Source organism: Phyllobates terribilis, unplaced genomic scaffold, assembly GCF_046119375.1.
Source record: "Phyllobates terribilis strain yellow unplaced genomic scaffold, ASM4611937v1 Scaffold_11__3_contigs__length_659146591, whole genome shotgun sequence".
NCBI lineage: Eukaryota > Metazoa > Chordata > Amphibia > Anura > Dendrobatidae > Phyllobates > Phyllobates terribilis.
The window spans coordinates 5,806,276-5,833,527 of NW_027362771.1; the positions used below are offsets into that span (position 1 = coordinate 5,806,276).

General features: G+C 44.1%; 1 protein-coding gene across 4 annotated transcripts in view; it reads right to left on the bottom strand.

Annotated features, from left to right (window-relative positions):
* RARS1 (arginyl-tRNA synthetase 1) overlaps positions 1-27,252 on the bottom strand; it is a 265,471-nt gene that overhangs the window by 104,098 nt on the left and 134,121 nt on the right. For all 4 annotated transcript variants that reach the window (XM_073651111.1, XM_073651108.1, XM_073651110.1 and 1 more), the window contains one exon: positions 13,846-13,966. In XM_073651111.1, coding sequence (XP_073507212.1) covers positions 13,846-13,966 — 121 coding nt within the window. The remainder of the gene's footprint in view (positions 1-13,845; positions 13,967-27,252) is intronic.

Sequence of the window (27,252 nt, forward strand, 5' to 3'; positions counted from 1 at the left end):
GAGATGCCATGGAGAGCGATCTGCTGCCTGCAACATCCTTCAGCATGACAGGTTTGGCGGTGGGTCAGTAATGGTGTGGGATGGCATTTCTTTGGAGGGCCGCACAGAGGTAGCCTGACTGCCATTAGGTACAGAGATGAGATCCTCAGACCCCTTGTGAGACCATATGCTGGTGTGGTTGGACCTAGGTTCGTCCTAATGCAGGACAATGCCAGACCTCATGTGGCTGGAGTTTGTCAGCAGTTCCAGCAAGAAGAAAGCATTGAAGCTATGGATTGGCAAGCCCGCTCCCCAGACCTGAATCCGATTGAGCACATCTGGGACATCATGTCTCGCTCCATCCACCAACGTCACGTTGCACCACAGACTGTCCAGGAGTTGGTGGATGCTTTAGTCCAGGTCTGGGAGGATATCCCATTGGATACCATCCGCAACCTCATCAGGAGCATGCCCAGGCGCTGTAGGGAGGTCATACAGGCACGTGGAGGCCACACACAATACTGAACCTCATTTTAACTTGTTTTAAGGGCATTACATCAAAGTTGGATCAGCCTGTAGTGTGTTTTTCCACTTTAATTTTGGGGTGCCTCCAAATCCAGGCCTCCATTGGTTAATAAATTTGATATCCATTGATGATTTTTGTGTGATTTTGTTGTCAGCACATTCAACTTTGTACAGAACAAAGTATTCAATGAGAATATTTCATTCATTCAGATCTATTATGTGTTATTTGAGTGTTCCCTTTATTTTTTTGAGCAGTGTAATATGTTTGCCTCAGTATATAGTGTATGTGCATGCTAATTAGTGGACACAACTTGATTTAACATGTCTGTTTTGTCACATTATTTTCAGGGGTACCATCATTTCTGTCCAGGCCTATTTCATGAGTTTAATTTTTTTTTAATTCTTTGGAAGCAGGGTTGAAAAGCAATATATGACTTTAATTTGTTAATTTTCATAAATTTTTAATTTATTATTACTTTTGGCAGATTCAAGTTATTTCTGTGACCATTGTGGGGTTTTCTTTCATTAAACGAGGGGTACTAACAATTTTGACCGTGTGTGTAATAAATAAGACACACAAAAAATGCAATAGGCAAGACAGGTGATGAAAAGCAGAGTTATTATGGAAGAGATAAACAGTTCTGGCTATAAATATTTTAGCAGTTTCTAGATAATAATTCTTACCTATTGCATTTTTTGTGTGTCTTATTGTGTATACATATGTGACTCTTCAGATTTTGTGGTATACTAGCCTGATGAAAAGACCTGAGTAGTTTTGAAAGCTTGCAATTTGTTACCATCTTTACAGTTAGCCATTAAAAGGTATCAACCACTGATGACTCTCAAATCTAAATATTTTTCTATCTACTGGATAACACGGTACAAGAATATATATATATATATATATATATATATATATATATATATATATATATATATATATATATATATATATATATACACATACATACACACACACACACAGTACAGACCAAAAGTTTGGACACACCTTCTCATTTAAAGATTTTTCTGTATTTTCATGACTATGAAAATTGTACATTCACACTGAAGGCATCAAAACTATGAATTAGCACATGTGGAATTATATACTTAACAAAAAAGTCATCAAAGCAAAAGGTGGCTACTTTGAAGAACCTAGAATATAAGACATATTTTCAGTTGTTTCACACTTTTTTTGTTAAGTATATAATTCCACATGTGTTAATTCATAGTTTTGATGCCTTCAGTGTGAATGTACAATTTTCATAGTCAGGAAAATACAGAAAAATGATTAAATGAGAAGGTGTGTCCAAACTTTTGGTTTGTACTGTACATATACATACACACACATTATAATATAATATATATTGTGAAAGTATTTGGCCCCCTTGAACTTTTCTACCTTTTACCACATTTCAGGCTTCAAACATAATGATATCAAATTCTACTTTTTTTTTGAGAAGAATCAACAAAAAGTGGGACACAATCGTTTAGTGGAACGAAATTTATTGGATATTTTACATTTTAACAAATTCAAAACTGAAAAGTGGGGCATGCAATATTATTCGGCCACCTTGAGTTAATACTTTGTAGAGCCACCTTTGCTGCGATTACAGCTGCAAGTCGCTTGGGGTATGTCTCTATCAATTTTGCATATCGAGAGGCTGAAATTCTTGCCCATTCTTCCTTGCAAAACAGCTCGAGCTCATTGAGGTTGGATGGAGGGCGTTTATGAACAGCAGTTTTCAGCTCTTTCCACAGATTCTCGATTGGATTCAGGTCTGGACTTTGACTTGGCCATTCTAACACCTGGATACGTTTATTTTTGAACCATTCCATTGTAGACTTTGCTTCATGTTTGGGATCATTGTCTTGTTGGAAGATAAATCTCCGTCCTAGTCTCAGGTCTTTTGCAGACTCCAACAGGTTTTCTTCCAAAATGGTCCTGTATTTGGCGCCATCTATCTTCCCACAATTTTAACCATCTTTCCTGTCCCTGCTGAAGAAAAGCAGGCCCAAACCATGCTGCTGCCACCACCATGTTTAACAGTGGGGATGGTGTTTTGAGGGTGATGAGCTGTGTTGCTTTTACGCCAAACATATCGTTTTGCATTGTGGCCAAAAAGTTTGATTTTGGTTTCATCTGACCAGAGCACCTTATTCCACATGTTTGGTGTGTCTCCCAGGTGGCTAGTGGCAAACTTCAAATGAGACTTTTTATAGATATCTTTGAGAAATGGCTTTCTTCTTGCCACTCTTCCATAAAGGCCAGATTTGTGCAGTGTACGACTGATTGTTGTTTTATGGACACCTCAGCTGTAGATCTCTGCAGTTCATCCAGAGTGATCATGGGCCTTTTGGCTGCATCTCTGATCAGTCTTCTCCTTGTTCGAGATGAAAGTTTAGAGGGACGGCCGGGTCTTGGTAGATTTGCAGTGGTCTGATACTCCTTCCATTTCAATATGATCGCTTGCACAATGCTCCTTGAGATGTTTAAAACTTAGGAAATCTTTTTGTATCCAAATCCGGCTTTAAACTTCGCCACAACAGTATCTCAGACCTGCCTGGTGTGTTCCTTGGTATTCATGATGCTCTCTGCACTTGAAACAGAACCCTGAGACTATCACAGAGCAGGTGCATTTATACAGAGACTTGATTACACACAGGTGGATTCTATTTATCATTACCAGTCATTTAGGACAACATTGGATCCTTCAGAAATCCTCACTGAACTTCTGGAGTGAGTTTGATGCACTGAAAGTAAAGGGGCCGAATAATATTGCACGCCCCACTTTTCAGTTTTGAATTTGTTAAAAAAGTTTAAAATATCCAATAAATTTCGTTCCACTTCACGATTGTGCCTCACTTGTTTTTGATTCTTCCCCAAAAAATTTTGAATTTTATATGTTTAATGTTTGAAGCCAGAAATGTGGCAAAAGGTAGAAAAGTTCAAGGGGGCCAAATACTTTCACAATGCACTGTACATTCAGTTGTGCTCAAAAGTTTACATACCCCATCAGAATTTTTGCTTTCTTGGCCTTGTTTCAGAGAATATGAATGATAAAAAAACTTTTTCTCCACTCATTGATATTAGTTGGATGAAGCCATTTATTGTCAAACTACTGTGTGTTCTCTTTTTAAATCTTAATGACAACCAAAAACATCCAAATGACCCTGATCTAAAAGTTCACAAACCCCAGTTCTAAATGCCGTGTATTGCCCCCTTTAACATCAATGACAGCTTGAAGTCTTTTGTGGTAGTTGTGGATGAGGTTCTTTATTTTCTCAGAAGGTAAAGCTGCTCATTCTTCTTGGCAAAAAGCCTCCAGTTTCTGTAAATTCCTGGGCTATCTAGTATGAACTGCGCGCTTGAGATCTCCCCAGAGTGTCTCAATGATATTGAGGTCAGGAGACTGAGATGGCCACTCCAGAGCCTTCACTTTGTTCCGCTGTAGACAATGACAGTTCGACTTGGCCTTGTGTTTTGGATCGTTGTCATGTTGGAACGTCCAAGTATGTCCCATGCGCAGCTTCCGGGCTGATGAGTGCAAATTTGCCTCCATTATTTGCTGATAATGTGCTGCATTCATCTTTCCTTATCAAGTTTCCTGTGCCTTTGTAGCTCACACATCCCCAAAACATCAGCGATCCACATCTGTGCTTTACAGAAGGAATGGTGTTCCTTTCATCATAGGCCTTGTTGACCTCTCTCCAAATGTAACGTTTATGGTTGTGGCCAAAAAGTTAAATTTTGGTCTCATCACTCCAAATTACCTTGATCCAGAAGTTTGAGGCTTGTCTCTGTGCTGTTTGGCGTATTGTAGGCGAGATACTTGGTGGCATTTGTGCAGTAATGACTTTCTTCTGGCGACTCGAAAATGCAGCCCATTTTTCTTCAAGTGCCTTCTTATTGTGCATCTTGAAACAGCCACACCGCTAGTTTTCAGAGAGTCCTGAATTTCAGCTGATGTTATATGTGGGTTTTTCTTTGCATCCTGAACAATTTTCCAGGCAGTTGTGGCCGAAATTTTTGTTGGTCTACCTGACCGTGGTTTGGTTTTTAGCCCCAGAATTTCCATTTGTTAATCACAGTTTGAACGCTGCTGACTGCCATTATCAATTACTTGGATATCTTTTTGTCTCCCTTTCGTGTGTTATTAAGTTCAACTACCTTTTCCAGTAGATCCATTGACCATTCTTTTGCTTTCCCCATGATTCACAATCCAGAAACGTCAATGGCTGGATGAAATATGTGAGGCTATGTGCCCACGTTGCATTTATGAAGCAGAAAATTTCTGCTGCATAAATCCAAGTCCTCTCCCGGAAAAACGCATGCGGAATTCCGCACGCGTTTATTGCGCATTTTTCGCGCGTTTATCACGCATTTTCCACATGCGGAATTGCCTTGCGTTTTTTATGCATTGGACAAAGGCAATTCCGCTTGCGGAAACGCAAAATTAAATGACATGCTGCGGATTTTTGAACGCGGCATAAACGCTGCGGAAAAATCCGCAGCATGTGCATAGAACTTGCGGAATCCCATTGGGGACCATGGGGTGCGGATATACATGCGTTTTTCATGCGTTTACGCTGCGGACATTCCGCAGCATATACGCTTGAAAAATGCTACGTGGGCACACAGCCTAAGAGTCTGTCTGGATCCCAGAAACTCACTCAGCTTTTAAACACACACACTGATTACAAGCAGACATTTCACAGGTGAGGATGTTACTTTTAGTAGCCATTCAAACCCATATGTGACAAATTCTGAGCATGTTATCAGGCCAAAATTACCAGGATATGTGAATTTTTGGTCAGGGTCATTTGGATGTTTTTGGTTGTCATTAAGATTTTAACCCCTTTAAAGCCCTTGCCGTATTATTACGCACATTTGCGTACCCCCGGTTCAGTGAGGGCTCCGGCGCCGAGCCCTCACTGAACCAAGCACATGTCAGCTGATTCTTACAGCAGACATGTGCCCGCAACAGCCGCGGGTGGAATCGCGATCCACCCGCGGCTGTTATCCTGTTAAATGCCGCTGTCAATCTCCGACAGCGGCATTTAACGCGAGCTTCCGAGTAGCGCGTCATAAGCCCCGCCCACCGGCGACCCCATCACGTGATCGCGCTTCACCAATGGGTGGGCATGACAACCCAGGGTCTGCAGCAGACGCCTGTGGTTGTCATGATCTGGTCGCTATGAGCGCCACCTAGTGGTCGGCGCTCATAGCACAGGACCATTTCTGCTGCATGCAGGGGATCTGCTCGTCCCCTGTATGTAGCAGAGACGATCAGACAACTGCTGTTTCTAGTCTCCTATGGAGACTATTGAAGCATGCAGTAACTGAAAAAAAAATGTTTTTAAAAATATAAAAAAAAATAAAAAAAATATAAAAAGTTTAAATCACCCCCCATTCGCCCCATTCAAAATAAAATATATATCTAAAAAAAAACCCACATACACATCTTTGGTATCGCCGCGTTCAGAATCGCCCGATCTATCAATATAAAAAAAGAATTAATCCGATCGGTAAACGGCGTAACGAGAAAAAAATTATAAACGCCAGAATTACATTTTTTGGTCGCCGCAAAATTGCAATAAAATGCAATAACGGGCGATCAAAACATTGGATCTACCCCAAAATGTTATCAATAAAAATTTCAGCCCGGCGGGCAAAAAATAAGCCCTCACCCAGTCCCGGATCACGAAAAATGGAGACGCTACAGGTCTCGGAAAATGGCGCTATTTTTTTAAAGTTTTTTTTTTTTACCAAATTTTGGAATTTTTTTTCACCACTTAAATCTAAAATAACCTATACATGTTTGGTGTCTACGAACTCGTAATGACCTGGAGAATAAGATTGGCAGGTCAGTTTTAGCATTCAGTGAACGTGGTAAAAAAAATTAATAAAAAACAACTGTGGTATTGCACTTTTTTTGCAATTTTACCGCACTTGGAATTTTTTTCCCGTTTTCCCGTACACGATATGGTAAAACTAGTAATGACGTTGAAAAGTACAACTTGTCCCGCAAAAAATAAGCCCTCACACGGCCATATTGTCCAAAAAATAAAAACGCTATGGCTCTGGGAACAAGGGGAGCAAAAAACGAAAAAGCAAAAACGACAAAACCCAAGGTTGCGAAGGGGTTAAAAGAAAACACAGTAGTTTGACAATAAATGGCTTCACTCAACCAATAACCATGAGTGGAAAAAAAGTTTTTTTGTTATCATTCATATTCTCTGAAACAAGGCCAAGAGAGCAAAAATTCTGCTGGGGTATGTAAACTTATGAGCACAACTGTATATAAATACAGGCGCCTGTCTATACTGTATTTAAGAATGTGTGTATTTGCTTGTATATCTGGTATGTTTGTGCCTGTATATATATGGTGTGTGTATGTGCCTCTGACAAATATTCTTAGCTGTGTAACTGACTTGTTTATGATGTAGTTTGTGCAGTAATTATTGTGCACATATTGTGTGTTTGTGCTTGTCTCATGTATGTGTAAGGGGTTTTCTGTTTTAATTCTTTTAATTCTCCAAGGCTTATGCTAAAGAAAAACAATAAAATCAGGCATACACATCCTCCTTGGGGCCAGCAATTCCTCTTTCCTACTGCACTTGTCTTTGATTTCAGACTGCAGTCATGATGACATGACTAAAACACATGAAGCTCAGCAGTCATGCTAAGGTAGACGGAACAAGCCCTGTGATGGCTAAAGCGGTCACGTCTGATATTACCACTGCAGCATGTAAACATACAGTAGATGGAGCAGAGAGTTATCACTGGACCATGTGTAAATAAATGACTAATATTTTATCCCTAGCGCAAGCCGATGAGCACAAAAAAAAAAAAAATGAAACTGGAAGACCCATTTAATGGGGGATGGAGGGGTGGTCTTTGCTCTGTGTCCGCCCCTGCTGGGAGCGGAGGTCCCGGGTGAGTATCTGCGGCAGCGGGGTGCGGTGATCTCAGCCGGTCAGCTGTCATCACCGTTCACATCTTCAGAGCATGCAGACAGCGCTGCATGGGAGCATGGAAGGCGAGTAGAAGCGTTTTTTTTTTTCTTTCCATTGAATATATGGGAGCATATACCCAGGATGGAGGGGCCATATACCCAGGATGGAGGGGCCATATACCCAGGATGTAAGGGCCATTATACTGCGGGGCACTATCCAGGGCCGTTATACACAGGACTCGGCGACTCTGAAGAGTGGTGTAGTTACTGAGGTCACTGCTCATCACAGCCACCGGGTCTTGTGGAAAGCAGCAGGACCCGGAGTGGCTGCTGCTACGGCTTATGGATTGTCGTCCTCTAGACAAGGCTCCATAGCCTTTGGATGTCGGATTCGGGGATCGTCATGGGAACGCCATACACTACGTCGCACCTGCTTAGGTTTTTTTTTTCAAAAATAAATTGATGAACCAGGGAAAGTATCGGGGAGTCTTTATTCAAATAACATTTTTTCTGGGCTTTTTTTCATTAGTGGGTTAGTAGTGTTCACAGCTGTCCTCGACGCCGAATGTCATTACTCCGATTGCCACCACACCAGGACAATCGGGAAGGGGTAGGCAAAGTGCGATCTAATGTAATGCGCCAATTCTAGGGCTGCTGTGGGCTGGTATTTTTAGGCTGGGAAGGGCCCAATAACCAGGGACCTTTGCAGCATGTTTATGCTATTACTCCCCTGCTCCCTTAGAAGTGAACAGAGCAAGGTTACACATTTCTAGAGGAGCAGTGGTATAATATGTGACCCCACTGGGTCCACTTCTATGGGAGTAGTAATATGGTGGATGGAGCATGTCGCACATTACACCACTGCTCCCATAGAAGGGGACGAAATGGTGTCACCGGAAGTGTAGCTATGGTTTTGGTTTGGAATGGTGAAATGTCCGAATGGGCCCTTAACCAGGTAACCCTGATTACAACTGCGGTGGTGCACCTTAATAGTACATGTAGGAGAACCTCAGCAGATGACCGCGCTGTTACTAAAAATGAAAAATATAAAAAGCCCTCCATGCAGTAGAATGCCCTCCCCATCGGCCTCCATGCAGTAGAATGCGCTCCTCATCGGCCTCCAGGCAGTAGAATGCGCTCCCCATCGGCCTCCATGCAGTGGAATGCGCTCCCCATCGGCCTCCAGGCAGTAGAATGCGCTCCCTATCGGCCTCCAGGCAGTATAATGCGCTCCCCATCGGCCTCCAGGCAGTAGAATGCGCTCCCCATCGGCCTCCAAGCAATAAAATGCACTCCCCATAAGCCTCCATACAGTAGAATTCACTCCCCATCAGCCTCCATACAGTAGAATGCACTCCCCATATGCCTCCATACAGTAGAATGCACTCCCCATATGCCTCCATACGGTAGAATGCACTCCCCAAAGGCATCCATACAGTAGAATGCACTCCCCATAGGCCTCCATACAGTAGAATGCACTCCCCATAGGGCTCCATAAAGTAGAATGTACTCCCCCCCCCCATTGGGCTCCATAAAGTAGAATGCACTCCTTGTTCTTACGTTGTTCCGGTCTATGTAGTGAGCGCCCAGACAGCTCAGCACAGTGGGCCCCATGTAGTGACGTCATCGCGCCTGCTGTCAGTGTCTGCATCAGTGACGTCAGACGCAGAGGTAGATTGATGGGAGCGTCACGCTCCCTCACTTAACATTGCTTTTAACTGTATCGGCAACCAGTCGATACAGCTGAATTTGCGAGGAAAAGCTGCGGCTGCGTGACAGTGCAGGAAGATCATGTAGGGGGACTCTGCCGCAGAGTTTAACTGAATTGGCGCAAGTCGATACAGTTTACAGTAACGTAGCTCCGGGTGGACCCCTCAGAACGTGGGCCCCAAGAAATCTCCCACTGTGCCCCCCCTACTGGGTGTCACACATTACACCGCTGCTCCCATAGAAGTGGACGGGGTCAGATCTTACATATGTTAGATACTACGTATCTAATCCCATCATGTGATACACTACATTAAGCCCTGCATCTAAACCCAGCATGTTACTCTAAGCGTATCTAATCACACTCCGCATATCTAACCCCAGCTTATGATACAGCTAGCAGCACCATTTAACAGTATTAGTGCTGCCGGCCATGATCGGTGACACTGTACTTGCCAGTATCACTGGCAGTCACCAACAAAATGGCTTTGCACTGTAATCCTAAATTTCATCATCAGTTATCCTGTTACAAAACACCCAGAAGGGGAGACATCACACACATTTACATCACACCAGTCTACATTTACAGCAGTCCTTAATGTGAGCTAGTTGTACATTAAGTTTACATGGCAAATATCAGCAGCTACTCCCCCTAGCGTTTAAAATGGAAATTTTTTAAATTATTTTTCATATTTTACTTCATTAAAAACAAATGATAATATTTTTTTTTTAAAAAAAAACTTCAATACTTTAAATTTTTCAATTGTTGAATTTTTTTTTTTATGGCACCTTCCCTTCAAGGGCACTAGTCTGGATTTCTCTACATTCAGTAGCCAGCCCAGATTTTTTAGGATGGTCACTAGGTCCTCTAGGTGTTTACTACATTGGTGGGCCGAATTCCCCACCACCAAAAAATCGTCCAGATAAGGGATATTCAAAATATCACGCTCTCGGATAGGAGTCATTACCTCCGCCACTAAATTTGTAAACACCCTAGCGGCTATTGCTAATCCAAATGGCAGGGCCCTAAACTGGAAATGTCTAACTCCCAATCAATGACTATAGCTACTCTAAGGTATTTCTGAAATTCCGCATGTGTAGGTACAGGATCATACGTATCTTTTAAATCCAGTACCCTCATGTAACGGCCCAAAAAAAGTAGCTTTATTGCTGATCTGACAGACTCCATTTTTAAGGTTTGTATCTTCAGAAATTTTTTCAGGGATTTTAAATTAACAATAGTCCTAAAGGAGCAGTCAGGCTTAGATAACAGAAAGAGGAGGGATTAGAATCCCATCCCTCTCTCAGACAACGGGACCTCCACCAGAACAGCCTTCTGAATCAAGTCCCGAACTTTTATAGGGCTGATTGCTCTCTCAGGGAGGAACGAGCAGTTCTCAGGACAAATCTTCAATTAGAGACCGACGAACTCGAACCTCAGAACTGAATTAATCAGAGTGCAGATCCAGTTACTGGATGAAATACTTTTAAAAAGCAGGGAAGAAGCCAGAAAGTCACCCCCCTACATGGGCTGGGAGTCATTGACTCGGCTTCCAGGGCACCTGAGAGGAGGAACCGAACAGAATCCTTCTACCTTTTGCCCTGTGATCTTCCCATTTGTCCTGATCTTTTGGAAATCTTCAACGGACAAATCATCTTTTACGGAAAGATAGCCTATATGTAAGCATGGATAAGTTAGAGAAACCCTTCTTCACATCTCCCGCTTTTTCCAGGATCTCATCCAGAGCCGGACTGAAAATATACTCTCGCTCACATGGAATGGAGCACAGTCCCGTTCTGGCTTGGATATCTCCCGGCCAACACTTCTGCCATAAGGCTCTACGAGCAGCATTGGAAAGGGTGGCCGACCTTGCCGCCAGTCGGCTTAGGCATCAGCTAAAAAGGATGCTGCGCTCTGCATAAGCGGGATGGAGGATAAGACATCTTTTCTCGTCACCCTATCTTTGAGTTAGGATTCTAGTTGCTCCAGCCAGATCATCAACCTCATTCAATGGATAACAGTGACGCCCCGAGCCACTATCCGAGAATGAAACCGAAGACAAGGAAACGTCTGAGTCATCCTCGTAGTCTGATGGGAGGGAGACATCAGAAACTGGGGAGATATCTCTATCAGCTTCCCTTTTTTGCTTCCCTTTCTTAGGCTAAGTGCCCACGATGCAGAAATGCTGCAGATTTTTTTCCGCATCTTTCTGGCAGGAAAAACGCATGCGGATTTTATATGCGTTTTTCCTGCCAGGTAGAAGCGTTTGTCAAGCGTTTTTGCATGAGGATTATCAAGCGCTTTTCCAAGCAATTTTAGCATCACTTGGAAAAGTGCTTGACAACTTGGTCACACTGTATAAATCCATGCAACCGGCATGGATTTATATAGTGTGACCAAGTTAATAGTTAAAAAAAAAGAATAAAAATGGTAAACACGCGATGGTCTAAAACAGGGTTTCTCAACTCCAGTCCTCAGGACCCCCCAACAGATCAGGTTTTCAGGATCTCCTTAGTATTGCACAGGTGATGGAATTATTATGAAGGTACCAAAATATGCCACAGGTTCTCTCACTTGTTCAATACTAAGGAGATCCTGAAAACCTGATCCATTGGGGGGTCCTGAGGATTGGAGTTGAGAAACACTGGTCTAAAAGGACCTGCGGTGACATCATTTAGTAATGCAAGCAGTACAAGAGACCGGATGCATCGTACAGGAGATCGGGGGATATCGGAAGGTGAGTATAATGTTTATTTTTTATTTTAAAAGCTTTTTTTTAACAAGTACTATAGTACCCGAGTCTGGAGGAGAGTCTTCTCTTCTCCAGACTCGGGTACCATCCGCACATTGAATCGCTTAATATCCGCATGTGCACATGTAATCATGCGCATATTAAGCGATTCAATGCAAGTCAGTGGCGGGAATTACGCTGCGTGTCCGCAAAATGAATGGACATGCTGCATATTTTTCCGCAATGATAATCCGCAGCGGAAATTTCTGCAGCATGTGCACAGCGCATGCGGATTATCATTGGGGACAATGGGGCACGTATTACCAAGCGTTTTTTAAGCATTTTCACTGTGGAAATTCCGCGGCAAAAACACTTGAAAAACGCATAGTGGGCATGCAGCCTTAGAGAGGGCCTTGCTGATCTCTGACTTAATGATGGTTTTTAAACCAGATGAAAAGCTAGGGGTTTCTTCTGCCTCAGTCTGATTAATACAAGACTGACACAGCCTTTTCTGGTAGCAGTCCGCTAATAGGGCTTTACACAGAGCACATTCCTTGAGGGACTTCGTAAGGCACTTCTTCCCCTTGCAAAACAGACAAGAAAGAAGGGACACTCTATTACCAAGTGAAATTTCACGAAGATCACTTACCCTTACGACTCAAATAACTGATACTATTTTGGAGGAAGGACATTTCTCAGACAGGTGATCGTCCCTGGAGGCTGCAGATTCGTCCACCCTGCTGGTGCTTCAATGAATGGACCTGCTTGCCGATCCTCGTCTTTCATTGGTCCGGCAGCCTCTGCTTACCTGAAGACGCCGTTGCTCCTTGGGCTTCCCATGCAGCGGCTGTGGCTCACACTCTATCTCCATAGCAAATCAATAGGGGACAGATGGGGCTGGGAAGCCCAGAGCAATGGTGCCTCACCACTATATAATGGCACCTGCTCTTGGTACCAGAACACTTCCGGGTCATCATTCTGCACTGATTACCAGCCCCAGGGCCTGCACCCCCTTGTAGTATGCAGTGATTAGGTGCGACAGCCCCTTGGGCGCGTCACTTGTCGAGTCACAGTGCACCCCGCTGACGTCATCAGCCACGCCCCCAGTTGTTCCTGCACGCGTCCGGTTCTGCCCCAAGTGACTGCGGGGAGGCCTAGGATATGGCGGTCATGGGCGCCGCTGGAGCAATACTGGGGCCGCCAGACCCCAAGCAGGCAACGCCGCTCAACAGCTTGCCCCTAGACTCACGCGCAAACCCCCTTGAGCGCACCGTAATGATCCAAAGTCCTGCGCCAACCAGGACAGAGAAGGGATCCCTGCCTACAACCTGGCCGGCCAGGACAGAAGGAAACTTCTGACGATCTTCAACAGGTAAGCCTGTCACAGGTTCCCCCCCATGAAGGACAGGAAACCAACTGATGCGGGAGAGAGGTGCTGCCCTTTTTAGCCTGTAGGTTTCCTGTCCTTGGTGGGTGGATCCCCTCTCTCGTGGTGCTGTCATGGGTGATCGATAAAATTTCCTCTGTGGGCTAGCCAACTGCCATTATTCATTAGCTAAGCAGCCGCCTATTCTGCATCAGCTAAAAATAAAGAGGGCTGCATTATCAATTGAAATGAACCAGTCAGCCAGCCTGTCACTTACAGTATGAATGACATGTCCTGTGGCAAATACAAGACAGAAATGGACCTGCTGGACCCAGAACTGTAGATGATATCTAAGGATCAATGCCTTACATAACAGAATATATTAATAATAACTAGTATAACTTACTATTTTGAGCATTTTTTTTTTTTTTTTACTGGACAAACAACTTTAAAGAATTAGAGTGTGGAAAACACCTTCAAAACTTTTATTTGGGGGATTATTAAAATGTGTCTTGAGTTTCACACAATGATTTGTAAGAGTATGCAATAGATACACCTTTATAAAAAAAAAACATACCTTGTAAAATGCCTGGAGATCGCCAATAGGTGGTGAGACGGAGAGATAGTTTGGGAATTTATCCTGCAGGTGGGCAATCAACATGCCAAACTGAGTGCCCCAATCTCCTAAGTGGTTTAGCCTGTAAACGAATATAACCCACAATTTTTATCTCTTGCCATTATATACAATTTCTAAACATCTGCACCCAACATTTTGCACTACACATTTGATTTTTATCTTAGAGGGGTTGTCTACGACTGGGGTGCAGCATAGTATAAAACAAAAAAACCCCTTTAGTACAGCAGTTACATGATAATGTCAGGTGAATGCTGGCAACACTGCTAATTCAAGAGGAACAGCACTTGTCCAGGAGGTAAAGAATTTTTTATTGTACACTGCATTGTGGGGCTATTTATAACTAGCTATTGAACCCGTTCTACGCCCGGGTGGTGAGTATTTTTATTGGTATATGGTCTCCCATGCTGGTATGTGCTGCCCCCCTCCTGGTATTTGTGCTGCCCCTATACTGTCCCCACCATCCTTATCCTGATATGCATAGCACCCCTCATCCCCAATCCTGATATGCATGGCACCCCTCATCCCCAATCCTGGTATGTGTGGTACCCCTCATCCTGGTATGCATGGTCCCCTCACCCTACAATCCTGGTATGCATGGTCCCCTCACCCCCCAATCCTGGTATGCATGGTCCCCTCACCGCACAATCCTGGTATGTGTGGCCCCCTCACCCCCCAATCGTGGTATGTCTGGCCCCCTCATCCCTTTCACGCTGTACACACATTCAAAAAAATAAACAGTTATACTCACCTTTCTTCCCTGTGCTCCAGCGCTGCTATGTCCTGTTCTACCGGAGGCTGGGGGAGGAGTGCGGCGCCGGAGCACCGCGCTGTCTGGCGCCATTTTGCTGAAGACACACTGCAAATGGCTCTACAGTAAAATGGCGCCGGATAGCACTATGCACATTCGCCGATCCGACGCCTCACTTCTGTCCCGGTCTCCGGCGAAGAGGCGCCGCGGCAACGCTTTTCCCGGTCAAGTAAGTATGGCACCGGAGGTTGCGGTATGCGTTCAGTGTCTACGCATACCGCGATCTCCGGCACCACACTCCTCTCACCTGTAACAGCTGGATGCGGTCTTCTGTCTGGGGCCAGACTGCACGTCGCGCATGCGCAGTCTGTAAATGCTTCAGACAGAGGGACGCATCCCCTGTTAGATTATAGATGGGTTGTAAAGTAGTGGACAATACATTTAAACTTTAACTCCAGCAATGCACCCAAAATGAATAAGATGTTATGTTTCACTCTATCAAAACAGTTTAAGATGTCACCTCTAATGATTTGTGCCCTGGCTGTGAATGTGAGGGTGGATGTTATGGGCCAGGTTGACAGTCAAAATTGAATGAAAGAATAGAGGGAGGTAACAGCATTACCACAGTGGTGACCATGCAGACAAAATGGATGCTACTGACATGGGGGAAACGGCAGATCCAGAAAATGAAGAATTAAGCATTGTCTAAATTTGGGTTTATATTATCTGATTTTGTACTGGTAAACAACTTCTGACCGGTAAATATTTATCGATCGTATATCATTAACTCCTTGACGACCGCCTTTTCATGGCGGCAGTTAAGGGTACTTGTGAGGAGCTGCCCACTTACTAAAGACTATGATACTTTTCCAGCTCGGACCACCATTTTTGTCAATATTATTATTGTGTATTATTAGTGATTTACTTGTTATGTTTTATATAGTTCTGCTTACTTGTCAGTATGTAAGATTCACTTGTAAAATGTCCAGCATTCCAATAATCTCATCTTTATCTCAGGAGTCCATTGTCTCAACAGCCAATAATCTCATTAGGTGAGTGTAGATTGAGTCACAGTGGAGCCGTCACCACAGGGGGTCTTACATGCAGTCTCAGGTGAAGGCTTCTGGAATATTCGTCATTGTTTTAAGCTAACAATAAATGCTTAAGGGGGAGGGTGATCACTTCTGACCTGGGAGGGGACTGATCCCAGTGAAAGAAAGGAGAGTCATGCTTTAGTGAGAGTTGTGTGGAAGGATTGTAGGAAAATGATAGAGACCGTGGACTTGGAAGAATGGATTGATAAACATGTTACCATTATGGATTATGTCGTTTGGATTTAAACTTTCTTAAAAGGACTGCTGCTACTGGATACCTGTCCTTACATCACTTTATTTGCCGTCTAGAGGATCATGGACTATGGCTACAGACTATACTGGCTGGAGGTACGAAATCTGTGGGCCAACCAAAAGATGGGAGACAGTGAGTATGGCCTTATACAAAGCCAGTGGAACTACTGAACCCAGATTGGGAATTTGATGACTGAGAGAACTGTATTTTGGCCATTTACCTGGAATTGCTTTATTACCATGGCTGTGATCAATAAAATATTGTTGCATCATTAACCTGCCTAGGTGATTACTTACAATCCACAACCTCAGATCGTTACAGTACTTATTCCTCAGCGCCGTTGTTTAATAGGGTTGAGGAATAACAGTGTAGTAATCACCAGTGTCAGAAAATCTCCATGGACTCAGCTACCAAAACCAGGGTCGTTGCGGGAATTTTAAAGACAAAAAAAATGATGACGATATGGCATCTTGTGTTAAGCACAAATGCTTGCTATCGGGGGTGCTCTTGGGACATGCTCGAGTCTCTGCCTCCACATGTTTCGCAGCTGTTATACAGCCAAAGAAATACCACGTGGGGATTGCCCGTCATACAAGGTTTAACCCTGCATGTTTTTTTAGGTGTCTAACAACCGTGAAACATGCGGGGCAGGGACTTGAGCATATCCCAAGATACTCGGTGCATACCAGAGCACCCGATGCAAACTCAAGAAGCGAGCACTTGCGCCCAACACTAATGATAACAAATTCAATATGACAACCTAATGTTATCAAATTCTGTGTCGGACCTCTGGGTTCAAAATGTTCACTATACCCCTAGATTAAATCCTTGAGGGATGTTGTTTCCAAAATCACTTGTGGGGGGTTTCCACCGTTTAGGCACATCCGGGGCTCTCCAAATGCAACATGGCATCCACTATCGATTCCAGCCAATTTTGCAATGAAAGAGTCACACAGTGCTTCTTCCCTTCTGTGCCCTGCAGTGCGCCAAAAATAAGAATTTCTCCTACCGGTAATTGTATTTCCAGGAGTCCATCATGAGGCAAGTCCTACTCATCCTCTAACGACAGGAAACACAGAAGAGGTATAACTCCCCACCCCCTCATCCACCTGACTCTCAAGCCCCCGTCTCACAACGCGATATCGCTAGCGATATCGCTGCTGAGTCAAGGTTTTGGTGACTCACCAGCGACCTCACCAGCGATGTCGCTGTGTGTGACACTTTGCAACGATCAGGCCCCTGCTGTGAGGTCGCTGATCGTTGCAAAGTGTCCTGGACCATTTTTTGGTCGTTGGCCTCCCGCTGGCCAGCACACATCGCTGTGTGTGACCAGCGGGACCAACGATCTGGCTGGTAACTATGGTAAACATCGGGTTACTAGGGGCACGCGCGCACTTAGTAACCCGCTGTTTATCATGGATACCACTCTGCTACGGTGCGCAGAGGCTCCCGCGCACCGTAGCAGAGTGGTATCCATGGTAAACAGCGGGTTACTAGGGGCACAAGCGCACTTAGTAACCCGATGTTTACCATAGTTACCAGCCTTCTCCTGCTTGCAGCAGGCTGGTAACGGGAGCAGGACATCGTGGAACGATTCTTTCCACGATATCGCTGCTCCCCTGATCGCTGGTGAGCCTGCCTGTTTGACAGCTCGCCAGCGACCACATAGAGACGCAGCAACGATCCCTGACAGGTCGTATCGTTGTCGGGATCGCTGCTGCATCGCTTAGTGTGACGGGGCCCTCAGTGTTTGTACCGATCACCACACCAGGATGTTTACCCAAAAGTTACTTCACATAGGTATTTAGAGATCAAGGGAGGGAGTATAATGGTGCTGTCATGATGGACTCCTGGAAATACAATTACAGCTAGAATGAATTCTGTTTTCCCCAGGATGCCCCTCATGACAGCATGACAGGAGAAATACCAAATTAATGGCTTCTCAGAGTGGAACAATTGCCTGAAGGAGTTTTCGGCCAAAGGCTAACTGTTGGTCTGATAGTACATCTAGTTTGTAGTGTCTACAAAATGTTGTTAGGCTAGACCAGGTTGCAGCGCTGCATATCTGATCCACTGATGCTCCAGCTCTTTCAGCATAAGATACATAGATTGCTCTTATCGAGTGAGCCTTAATATTAGCTGAGGGTTCTTTCCCTTCTAAGGCTATGTGCCCACGATGCAGAAATGCTCAGGATTTTTTCCTGAGCGTTTCTGCATCTCCCTGGCAGAAAAAAACGCATGCGGATTGTACATGCGTTTTTCCTGCCAGGGACATGCGGAAATGAAGCGTTCTTCACTGGCATTTCCGCATGCGGGTTGACAAGCGCTTTCCAAGCGATTAGCATCACTTGGAAAGTGCTTGTGACAACTAGGTCACACTATATAAATCCATGCAAACGGCATGGATTTATATAGTGTGACCCGAGAGAGTGGTTAAAAATAAAAAAAAATAAACCAATACTTACCTTGCGATGGCCCCTGCAGGTTTGCTGCGCTCCTGTGCTGGCTGCCGGCAGATCGCAGTACGCTGTACTGAAAGACCTGCCGTCACATGACTGACGTCAGCGCAGGTCCTTCAGTCCTGCGCGATCTGTCAGCAAGTGAAGAGAAGGAGTCCGGGGGCTGTCGGAAGGTGAATATTATCTTTATTTTTTATTTTATTCTTTTTTTTTTATGGTACCTGGGTGTGGAGGAGAGTCTTCTGACCATCACACCCGGGTACCATCCGCACATTAGAACGCGCCAATTACGCAAGTACAGATGCAGTCTTGCGGAATTTGCGCATTCTAATGCAAGTGAATGGCAGCGAAAACGCAGCGCTTCCGCAAAAGTAATGGCCATGCTGCGGATTTTTGAGCGCAGCATAAACGCTGCGGAAAAATCGACAGCATGGGCATTGAAAATGCGGAATTGCATTGGAAACCATGGGGGAAGGTTTACCATGCGTTTCCCAAGCGTTCCGCAGCGTAAACGCTTGAAAAACGCATCGTTGGCACATAGCCTAACTCGTATGCCAGTGCTATTGCTGAGGTTATCCATCTGGCTATAGTTATTTTAGAGGCTTTCTTGCCTCTGCTTTTTCCTGAATGTTGAAGGAATAGATTTGAGGCCTTTCTCCAAGGTTCCGTAATTTTCACATAATGAACCACGGCTCTTTTAACATCCAGAGTATGGAATAGTCTCTCTTTGTCATTATTTGGAGATTGGCAGAAGGGTGGTAAAACTACCTCTTGATTTAGGTTTGCATGAGATACTACTTTTGGGAGAAAGGAGGGATCCAATCTGAGAACGATCCTATTGTCTAGAATTTTTAGATAAGGATCACTTACTGACAGCGTCTGAATTTCCCCAACTCGTTTTGCCATGGTGACTGCCACTAAAAATGCTGTTTTCATAGAAAGTATTTTAATGCTAGATTCTTCTAATGGCTGAAAGGGAGACTTATACAGGGCGGAGAGCACTAGGTTTAAATTCCACGGAGGGACTTGTTTTCTAATTGTGGGTCTTAGGTGGGTAACTGCTTTGGAAAACCTTGCAACCCAAGGGTGGTCAGCCAGTGGGAAATCCAGGAAGGCACTTAGAGCAGAGATCTGCACTTACAGAGTACTAACCCTTCGTCCTCTCTCAAACCCACGCTGGAGGAAATCTAGTATTTTAGCGATATTTGGACTGGTTGCCCCTAAAACAGGCTCTCCTACAAAAGAACAAATTTTCATCCACACTTTGAAATATATGGCAGAGGTTACAGGCTTCCGGCTTGCTTGCATAGTTGTTATTACCTTATCTGAAAGACCCTTCGAGCTTAGGATCTGCCTCTCAGGATCCAAGCTGTGAGATGAAGGAAGTGTCCTGATGCAAAAGAGGACTCTGAAAAAGAAGGTCTTGTCTCTCTGAAAGAAAAAATGGATCCTCTAGGGGCATCTGGTTAAGAAGTGGAAACCAGCTCCTATTCAGTTAGTAGTGGTCCACCAGGATTATTGTGGCCTGATCTTCTTGAATATTTTGCAGGATCCTTGGTATAAGAGGGATTGGCGGAAATGCATATAGAAGACCGGCTTTCCAACTTTGGGATACGGCAACCACCCCTTCTGGGTTGTCTCCCGGATTCACAGAGAAGAATCTTGGTAGTTTTGTATTCCTTGAGGTTGCAAACAAATCTATGCAGGGGCTACCCCACTTCTGGATCAGGAGTTGAGAAACTTCCTTGTTTAGTTCCCACTCGAAGGGCTCCAACTTTTTCCTCCTGAGGAAGTCTGCTCTTTTGTTTTCTGAGCCTTTCAGATGTACCGCTAAAATAGAGAGGACAGTCTCTTCTGCCCACTGAAAGATCTTTTACGCTAATTTCTGCAGGAGTCGGCCCTTCGGACCTCCCTGTCGACGGAGAAAAGAGACATTGTTACTGTCATATTGTTTGTGAAGATTCTTACATGTTGTCCTCTGACTATATCCTGACACTGCTGGAGTGACTCCCAGACTGCTCTTAGTTCCTTGTAATTGAATGATCTGGTCTTCACATCTGGGGGCCATCTGTCCTGAAGGTAACGTCCTTCTACCTCTGCTCCCCTGCCTCGTTGGTAATGAGTATGAAAGTAGACCGAACCCAAGAAACTCCCCTCCGGAGATTTGACCAGCCTGTCCGCCATGACAGGGAAGCTTTTAGTGCTACTGGTAATCTAATTTTTTGGTGTAGGCCTGAAGGATGTTTGTTCCAAACTGACAAGATTGCTCCCTGTAGATGTCTTGAATGGGCCTGAGCCCATTGAACGCTTGGGATACAGAAAGTCATAATGCCCAGGATTCTCATGGCGTATCAGATTGAGACCGATTTTTTCCTTTGGAAAGCCTGGAACCTGGTTGTAAAGTCTTCTTTTACCAATGGTAGGGATGATCTCATGCAATGTGAATTGAGAAGTACTACCAGAAAAACCTTCCTGGTGTCTGGATGCAAGTCGGATTTTTCCCAGTTGATGCACCACCCCAGATTTTTCAGAGTGGTGATGGCATGGGTCTGTTGTTGAATTAGAAAGGCGTTTGAATCTGACACCAAAAGGAGATCATCCAGTTATGGGATTATGATAATGCCCTTTTCTCTTAAAAAGGCTGCCATCTCTGTCATTATCTTTGTAAATATACAAGGTGCCGAGGATAGGCCGAATGGTAGACAGGTGAATTGCATGTGATGGACTAAACCATTTACCTCAGGTACTGTTGATGAGAGGGATGAATGAGCACATGGTAATATGCATTTTCTACATCTAAAATGCACATCACCGAATCTTTGTTTATTAATGGAATAGTGGACCTCACTGTCTCCATTTTGAATTTTTTGTACCTTACCCATAGATTCAGAGGTTTCAGATTTATTATGGTGCGATATTTGCCCGAAGGTTTTTTTATGGAAAAGAGGGACGAACAATGACCTTGTTCTATTTCTAGGGGAGGACCTGGCATAACTGCCCCGATACGTAATAGGTCTGTTACACCCTGCTGTAGTCTTTTGGCTGCGAAGGAACATCAAGGCTGTGTCAGCTGATTTTGTGGGGGAAGTTGAGAAAAATCTATTTTGTAGCCCTCTTTTAGAGATCGCAAAATCCATTGATTACCTGTTATGGATTACCAGTTTTTTTTTAGAAAGTACTGAAGTCTCCCCCCCACCTTTCTGGCATCAGGGTCTTCCCGATGGGACAGAAGAAAACTGGGTGGATCTACCCTTACCCCCCTTGGGGTACCTCCACCTACTCGTTTTGGCTTTAACCCTATAATCCTGTCTGAGGGATTGTTTGGGGCTACGATAGGACTGGTAACTTTTGGCTCTATCCTCTGAGAAACATTTTTTGTTGTCTGAGGCCCTTTCAAGGACCTTATCTAATACAGGACCAAAGACATGTGAGCCTGAAAATGGGATGGAGCAAAGTTTATTTTTGGAATGACTATCTCCAGACCAGGATTTCACGCAGATAGCTCTTCTAGCTGAGTTGGATAATACGTTTGTTCTGGCGGCAAATCTTACCGATTCAGCCGAGGAGTCTGCCATAAACAGTGTTGCTAGTCTTCAGGAGGGGAAGGGAATCTAACATGACTTCTCTTGGGATATTAGATGCTAGTTTGGCTGTCAGTTTGTTGCTCCAAAGACACATGGATCTGGCAACTGATGTAGAGGTTATGTTTGCCCTAATAATTGCTGCTGAAGACTCCCAGCACCTTTTCAATAAACCCTCAGTCTTCCTGTCCATGGAGTCTCAGAGACAAGAGGGTATTGATGTCTTTTTTGCTACTTTAGCAATGGGAATGTCAGCCTTTGGGATGTCCTCCCAAAGCTTAACTTCCTCTGGGTCAAATGGGAGTCTGGCTTTAAAATCTCGGGGAACAATTAGCTTTTTTTTCTGTGTCCTCCCATTCCTCCAAGATCATTGCTTTGATATGTTCGTTCATGGGGAACACTATTTCTTTGTGTTCTTAATCCCCCAAGCATTTTGTCCTGTATGGAGTGAGCCACCTAAGTATTCTCTACTTTCATTGTACGCCTTACGGATCTTAATAGGTTGTCCGTATCTTCAGATGAGAAGAGATCATTCTTCCTGTCTTCTGATCATAGCTGGGGAGTGTTTTCCTCATCCACCTCAAAATCCTGATCGGAGTCTGAGCAAGAACAAGCCCTTCTTCCCATGATTCCTCCATCTCCCACCTAGCTTGCTTATGGCGGGAAGTGGACTGTTTGGGGTGGCATGAGGGTAGAGACAGTAGACTGGACCACCTCCCTGATAATGGACAACATGTCCGCTAGGAACGATGGTTGTTCATCTTTCAGAACCTCTGCTATGCATTCTGAGCATAGCTGCTTTTTGTATGACTGCGACAGTTTAACATTACATGCTGGGCATTTTCTGGGCTTTTTGTGTGAGGAGGATCCGGTTCCTGACTGGGCTCCTCTATCCTAATTTAGAGAGATATGAGACTATATATAGAATGGGCATTTCAGTGGGAGGTGGTGGAATGTGCCTAAAGGGAGTACTTACCTACCCAGGGTTTCAGCAGGAGCATCTGAGCAAGCAGGATTAGAATCCATCTATTTCACACAGTGCACATCCACCCTTAACATCAGTACCCTTTTATTGGGTCTTACCTATTCCACGTGATCAAGGCATAATTCCCATCATCATGCCGCTGTATCCCCACCTGGGACGAATGCTGCTCCATCTGAATCGGCGGTTCCCCACTCAGGCCAGCGTACGGTCCACCCTGGAACTTGCGCATCATCAAGCTGCGCCGTGAACCGGAAGTGCATTCCATAGTGGAACGCATGTGCATATTCACACTACCACTGACGGGACTGATTGACCCCCGCCTAGTGAGGTATCAGTGTGGAGCCACATGACAGATGGAAGGGAAGAGATCAGTCTCCTCCGCCCCCAAGGTAATGTTCGCGCTGCTGCATTCCTTTTCTCCGTCATGTCCTGCTAGGGACTGAAAAACACGAAGGGTGAGTTGGAGGGGGAGGGGGGCTTTTCTTTTAAACCTCTTGTGTGTTTCCTGTCCCTAGAGGATGAGTAGGACTTGCCTCCTGTCGTGCTGTCATGAGGAATGTCCTGGGAAATAGTGTTTTTCTCCACATATGGGGTATCTGAGTACTCAGGAGAAATTGCACAACAATATTTGGGACCCATCTTCTCGTTACCCTTGTGAAAATAAAAAAATTGGGGTAAAAGATCATTTTTGTGGAAAAAGTTTGTTTTTTTATTTTCACGGCTCTACGTTATAAACTTCTTTGAAGCACCTGGGGAGTTCAAGGTGCTCACCACACATCTAGACAAGTTCCTTGAGGGGGTTTATTTTCCAAAATGGGGTCACTTGTGGGAGGTTTCCACTATTTAGGCACATCAGGGTTTCTCCAAATGCGACATGGCGTCCGCTAATTATGCATTTAAAAAGTCAAACAGTGCTCCTTTCCCTCCAAACCCTGCCATGTGCCCAAACAGTGGTTTTCCCCCACAAATGGGGTATCTGCATACTCAGGAGAAATTGGACAAATTTGTGGTCCATCTTCTCCTGTTACCCTTGTGAAAATAAAAAAAATTGGGGTCTGAAGTAAAATTTTTGAGAAAAAAGTTAAATGTTCATTTTTTCCTTCCACGTTGCTTTGGTTCCAGTGAAGCACTTGAAGGGTTAATAAACTTCTTGAACGTGGTTTTGAGTACCTTGATGGGTGCAGTTTTTAGAATCGTGTCACTTTTGGGTACTGTATATTTTGATGGAAAAATGAGAAATCGCTGGTCAACTTTTAACCCTTAGAACTTCCAAAAAAAAAAAATTAGGTTGCAAAAATTGTGCTTTTGTAAATTAGACATATAGGAAATTGTATTAACTATTTTGTGTGACAAAACTCTGGGCCTAAGAATTAAAAGTTTGAAAACCGCTAAATTTTCAAAATTTTTGCCAAATTTCAGTTTTTTCACAAACACAAGTCATATCGGAGAAATTTTACTACTATAGTGAAGTACAATATGTCACGAAAAAACAATCTCAGAATCCGTGGGATCCGTTTAAGTGCTATTATCTCAAAGTGGCAGTGGTTCTAAAATTCAGCTTGGTCATTAAGGACATAATTGGCTCAGTCACTAAGGGGTTAATAGCCAGTTCACACAGGCAGACTGCACTTAATGGTGAAAGTACATTTTAATCAGTTGATCTTGGAATAAAAATAAAATCCACCATTGGATGTGTTAAAAAAAATGTCCCTGTGCTGAGATAATCTTATACATTTGTTCCTGCTGTGCACTTTGTAATGGCTGTGTGTGACTGTACAGGAACATGGTCTGATCATACTACAGCTCCTGGCCAGGGTAGGAAACAAAACAGAGTATACAGACAGCACAGCATGCGATCACAGCTGCTGCTTTCTGCAAGGTAAAATACTTCCCTGCTGGTTTAAAAACATTTGTATTTCCAGGCCATTTCTATCATACAATGAAAGCGGTCTGAACAAAACCCGCCAAAAATTTGAAATTCTACCTTTTTTTATGTTTTCCAGTACATCGCATGGGAAAATGGGTGGGGTTATTCAAAAGTACAATGTGTCCCACAAAATAACAAGCCCTCATATGAATAGATGGGTAGAAAAATAAAGAAGTTCAGGCTTTTAGAAGAAGGAGGGCAAAAAAACAAAAGCCTTAAAAAATAAAAAAAAATTACCAGATTGGGCAAACGGCATGGATTTATATAATGTGACCTTAAAGAATAGTAAAAAAAAAAAAAATCTATACTTACCTTCCGATGGCCCCCGGAGTCTTGCTTCTCTCGGTCCTGGCTTGCCGGCAGCTCGCGGTACAGTACACTGAAGGACCTGATGTCACATGACTGACGTCAGCGCAGGTCCTTCAGTCCACCGCTATCTGCCGGCAAGTGAAGACGAGCGCACCGCGGGCCATGAGAAGGCAAATATAATAATTATTTTTTATTTTATTCTTTTTTTACAGGCTCTATGGTACCCGGGTCCGGAGGAGAGTCTCCTCTCCTCCACACCCGGGTACCATCCGTACATTGAAACGCTTGGATTCCGCATGTACAGATGCAGTGATGCGGAATCAAAACGTTCCAATGAAAGTCAATGGCGCCAAAAAAGCAGCGCTTCCGCAAATTAAATGCGTTTTTTTCCGCAATGATAATCCGCAGCGGAAATTTCCACAGCATGTGCACAGCACATGCGGATTATCATTGGGGGACATGGCAGGCCTTTTACCATGCATTTTTTAAGCGTTTCTGCAGCGTTTTTGCAGCTGCGGAAAAGCTTAACCCCTTTACAGCCTGTGACGTATTAGTACGCACAGGCTGTAATCCCCCGGTTCAGTGAGGGCTCCGGCACTGAGCCCACACTGAACCGAACACGTCAGCTGATTCTTACAGCTGACATGTGCCTGCAACAGCCGCGGGTGGAATCGCGATCCACCCGCGGCTGTTAACATGTTAAATGCCGCTGTCAGTCTCTGACAGTGGCATTTAACAGCGCCGAGCCGGAAGCGCGTCACTTACCCCGCCCAACGGTGACCTCGTCACGTGATCGCGGGTCACCGATGGGTGGTCATGACAACCCGGGGTCTGCAGCAGACACCAGTGGTTTTCATGAGCAGGTCGCTATGAGCGCCACCTAGTGGTCGGCGCTCATAGCACAGGACCATTTCTGCTATATACAGGTGATCTGCTGATCATCTGTATGTAGCAGAGGCGATCAGACAAGTGCTGCTTCTAGTCTCCTATGGAGACTATAGAAGCAAGCAAAAAGTGAAAAAAAATGTTTTTAAAAATATATAAAAAAATATAAAAGTTTAAATCACCCCCCTTTCGCCACATTCAAAATAAAATAAAAAAAAACCCTACATACACATATTTGGTATCGAAGCGTTAAGAATCGCCCGATCTATCAATATAAAAAAAGAATTAATCCGATTGGTAGACTGTGTAACGAGAAAAAAATTCTAAACGCCAAAATTACATTTTTGGGTCACCGCAACATTGCAATAAAATGCAATAACGGGCGATCAAAGTATCTACCCCAAAATGGTATCAATAAAAACTTCAGCTCAGTGCGCAAGAAATAAGCCCTCACCCGGCGCCAGATCCCAAAAAATGGAGACACTACAGATCTTAGAAAATGGCGCTATATATATATATACACACACACACATACATACATATATATACAGTACAGACCAAAAGTTTGGATACACCTTCTCATTTAAAGATTTTTCTGTATTTTCATGACTATGAAAATTGTACATTCACACTGAAGGCATCAAAACTATGAATTACATGGGATTGAACACAATTTGGTCTTGGATTGGACGTCTCCTGGTCACCTCTTGAGCCACAGCACTCTAAGAGCCACATTGGACAAATTTGCAGACCTAGCTGCCATCCTCACCGAATCCGCCGATGCGTCCAAGAGGAAGGCAGCCGTCTTCTGCATTACTGGAAGACTGGCCAGGAACTTTTCCTGGGAAAGTCCTCTTTAATTTGGTCCACTAGTTGTTACAACCAGATCATCATTGCAAGTGGCTGTGACTGCCGATTTTAATGCTCCCGCTGAGGACTCCCATGTATGTTTTCGATAAGACTCAGCCTTCTTGTCAAAGGAATGTTTGAGAGCTCCCAAATCTTCAAACAGCAGGGTGGATCTCTTAGAGGATTTTGACACGCCACATCAATTTTAGGGGTTTTATCCCACCTGACTGTATCCTCTTCCTCAAACTGGGATATCC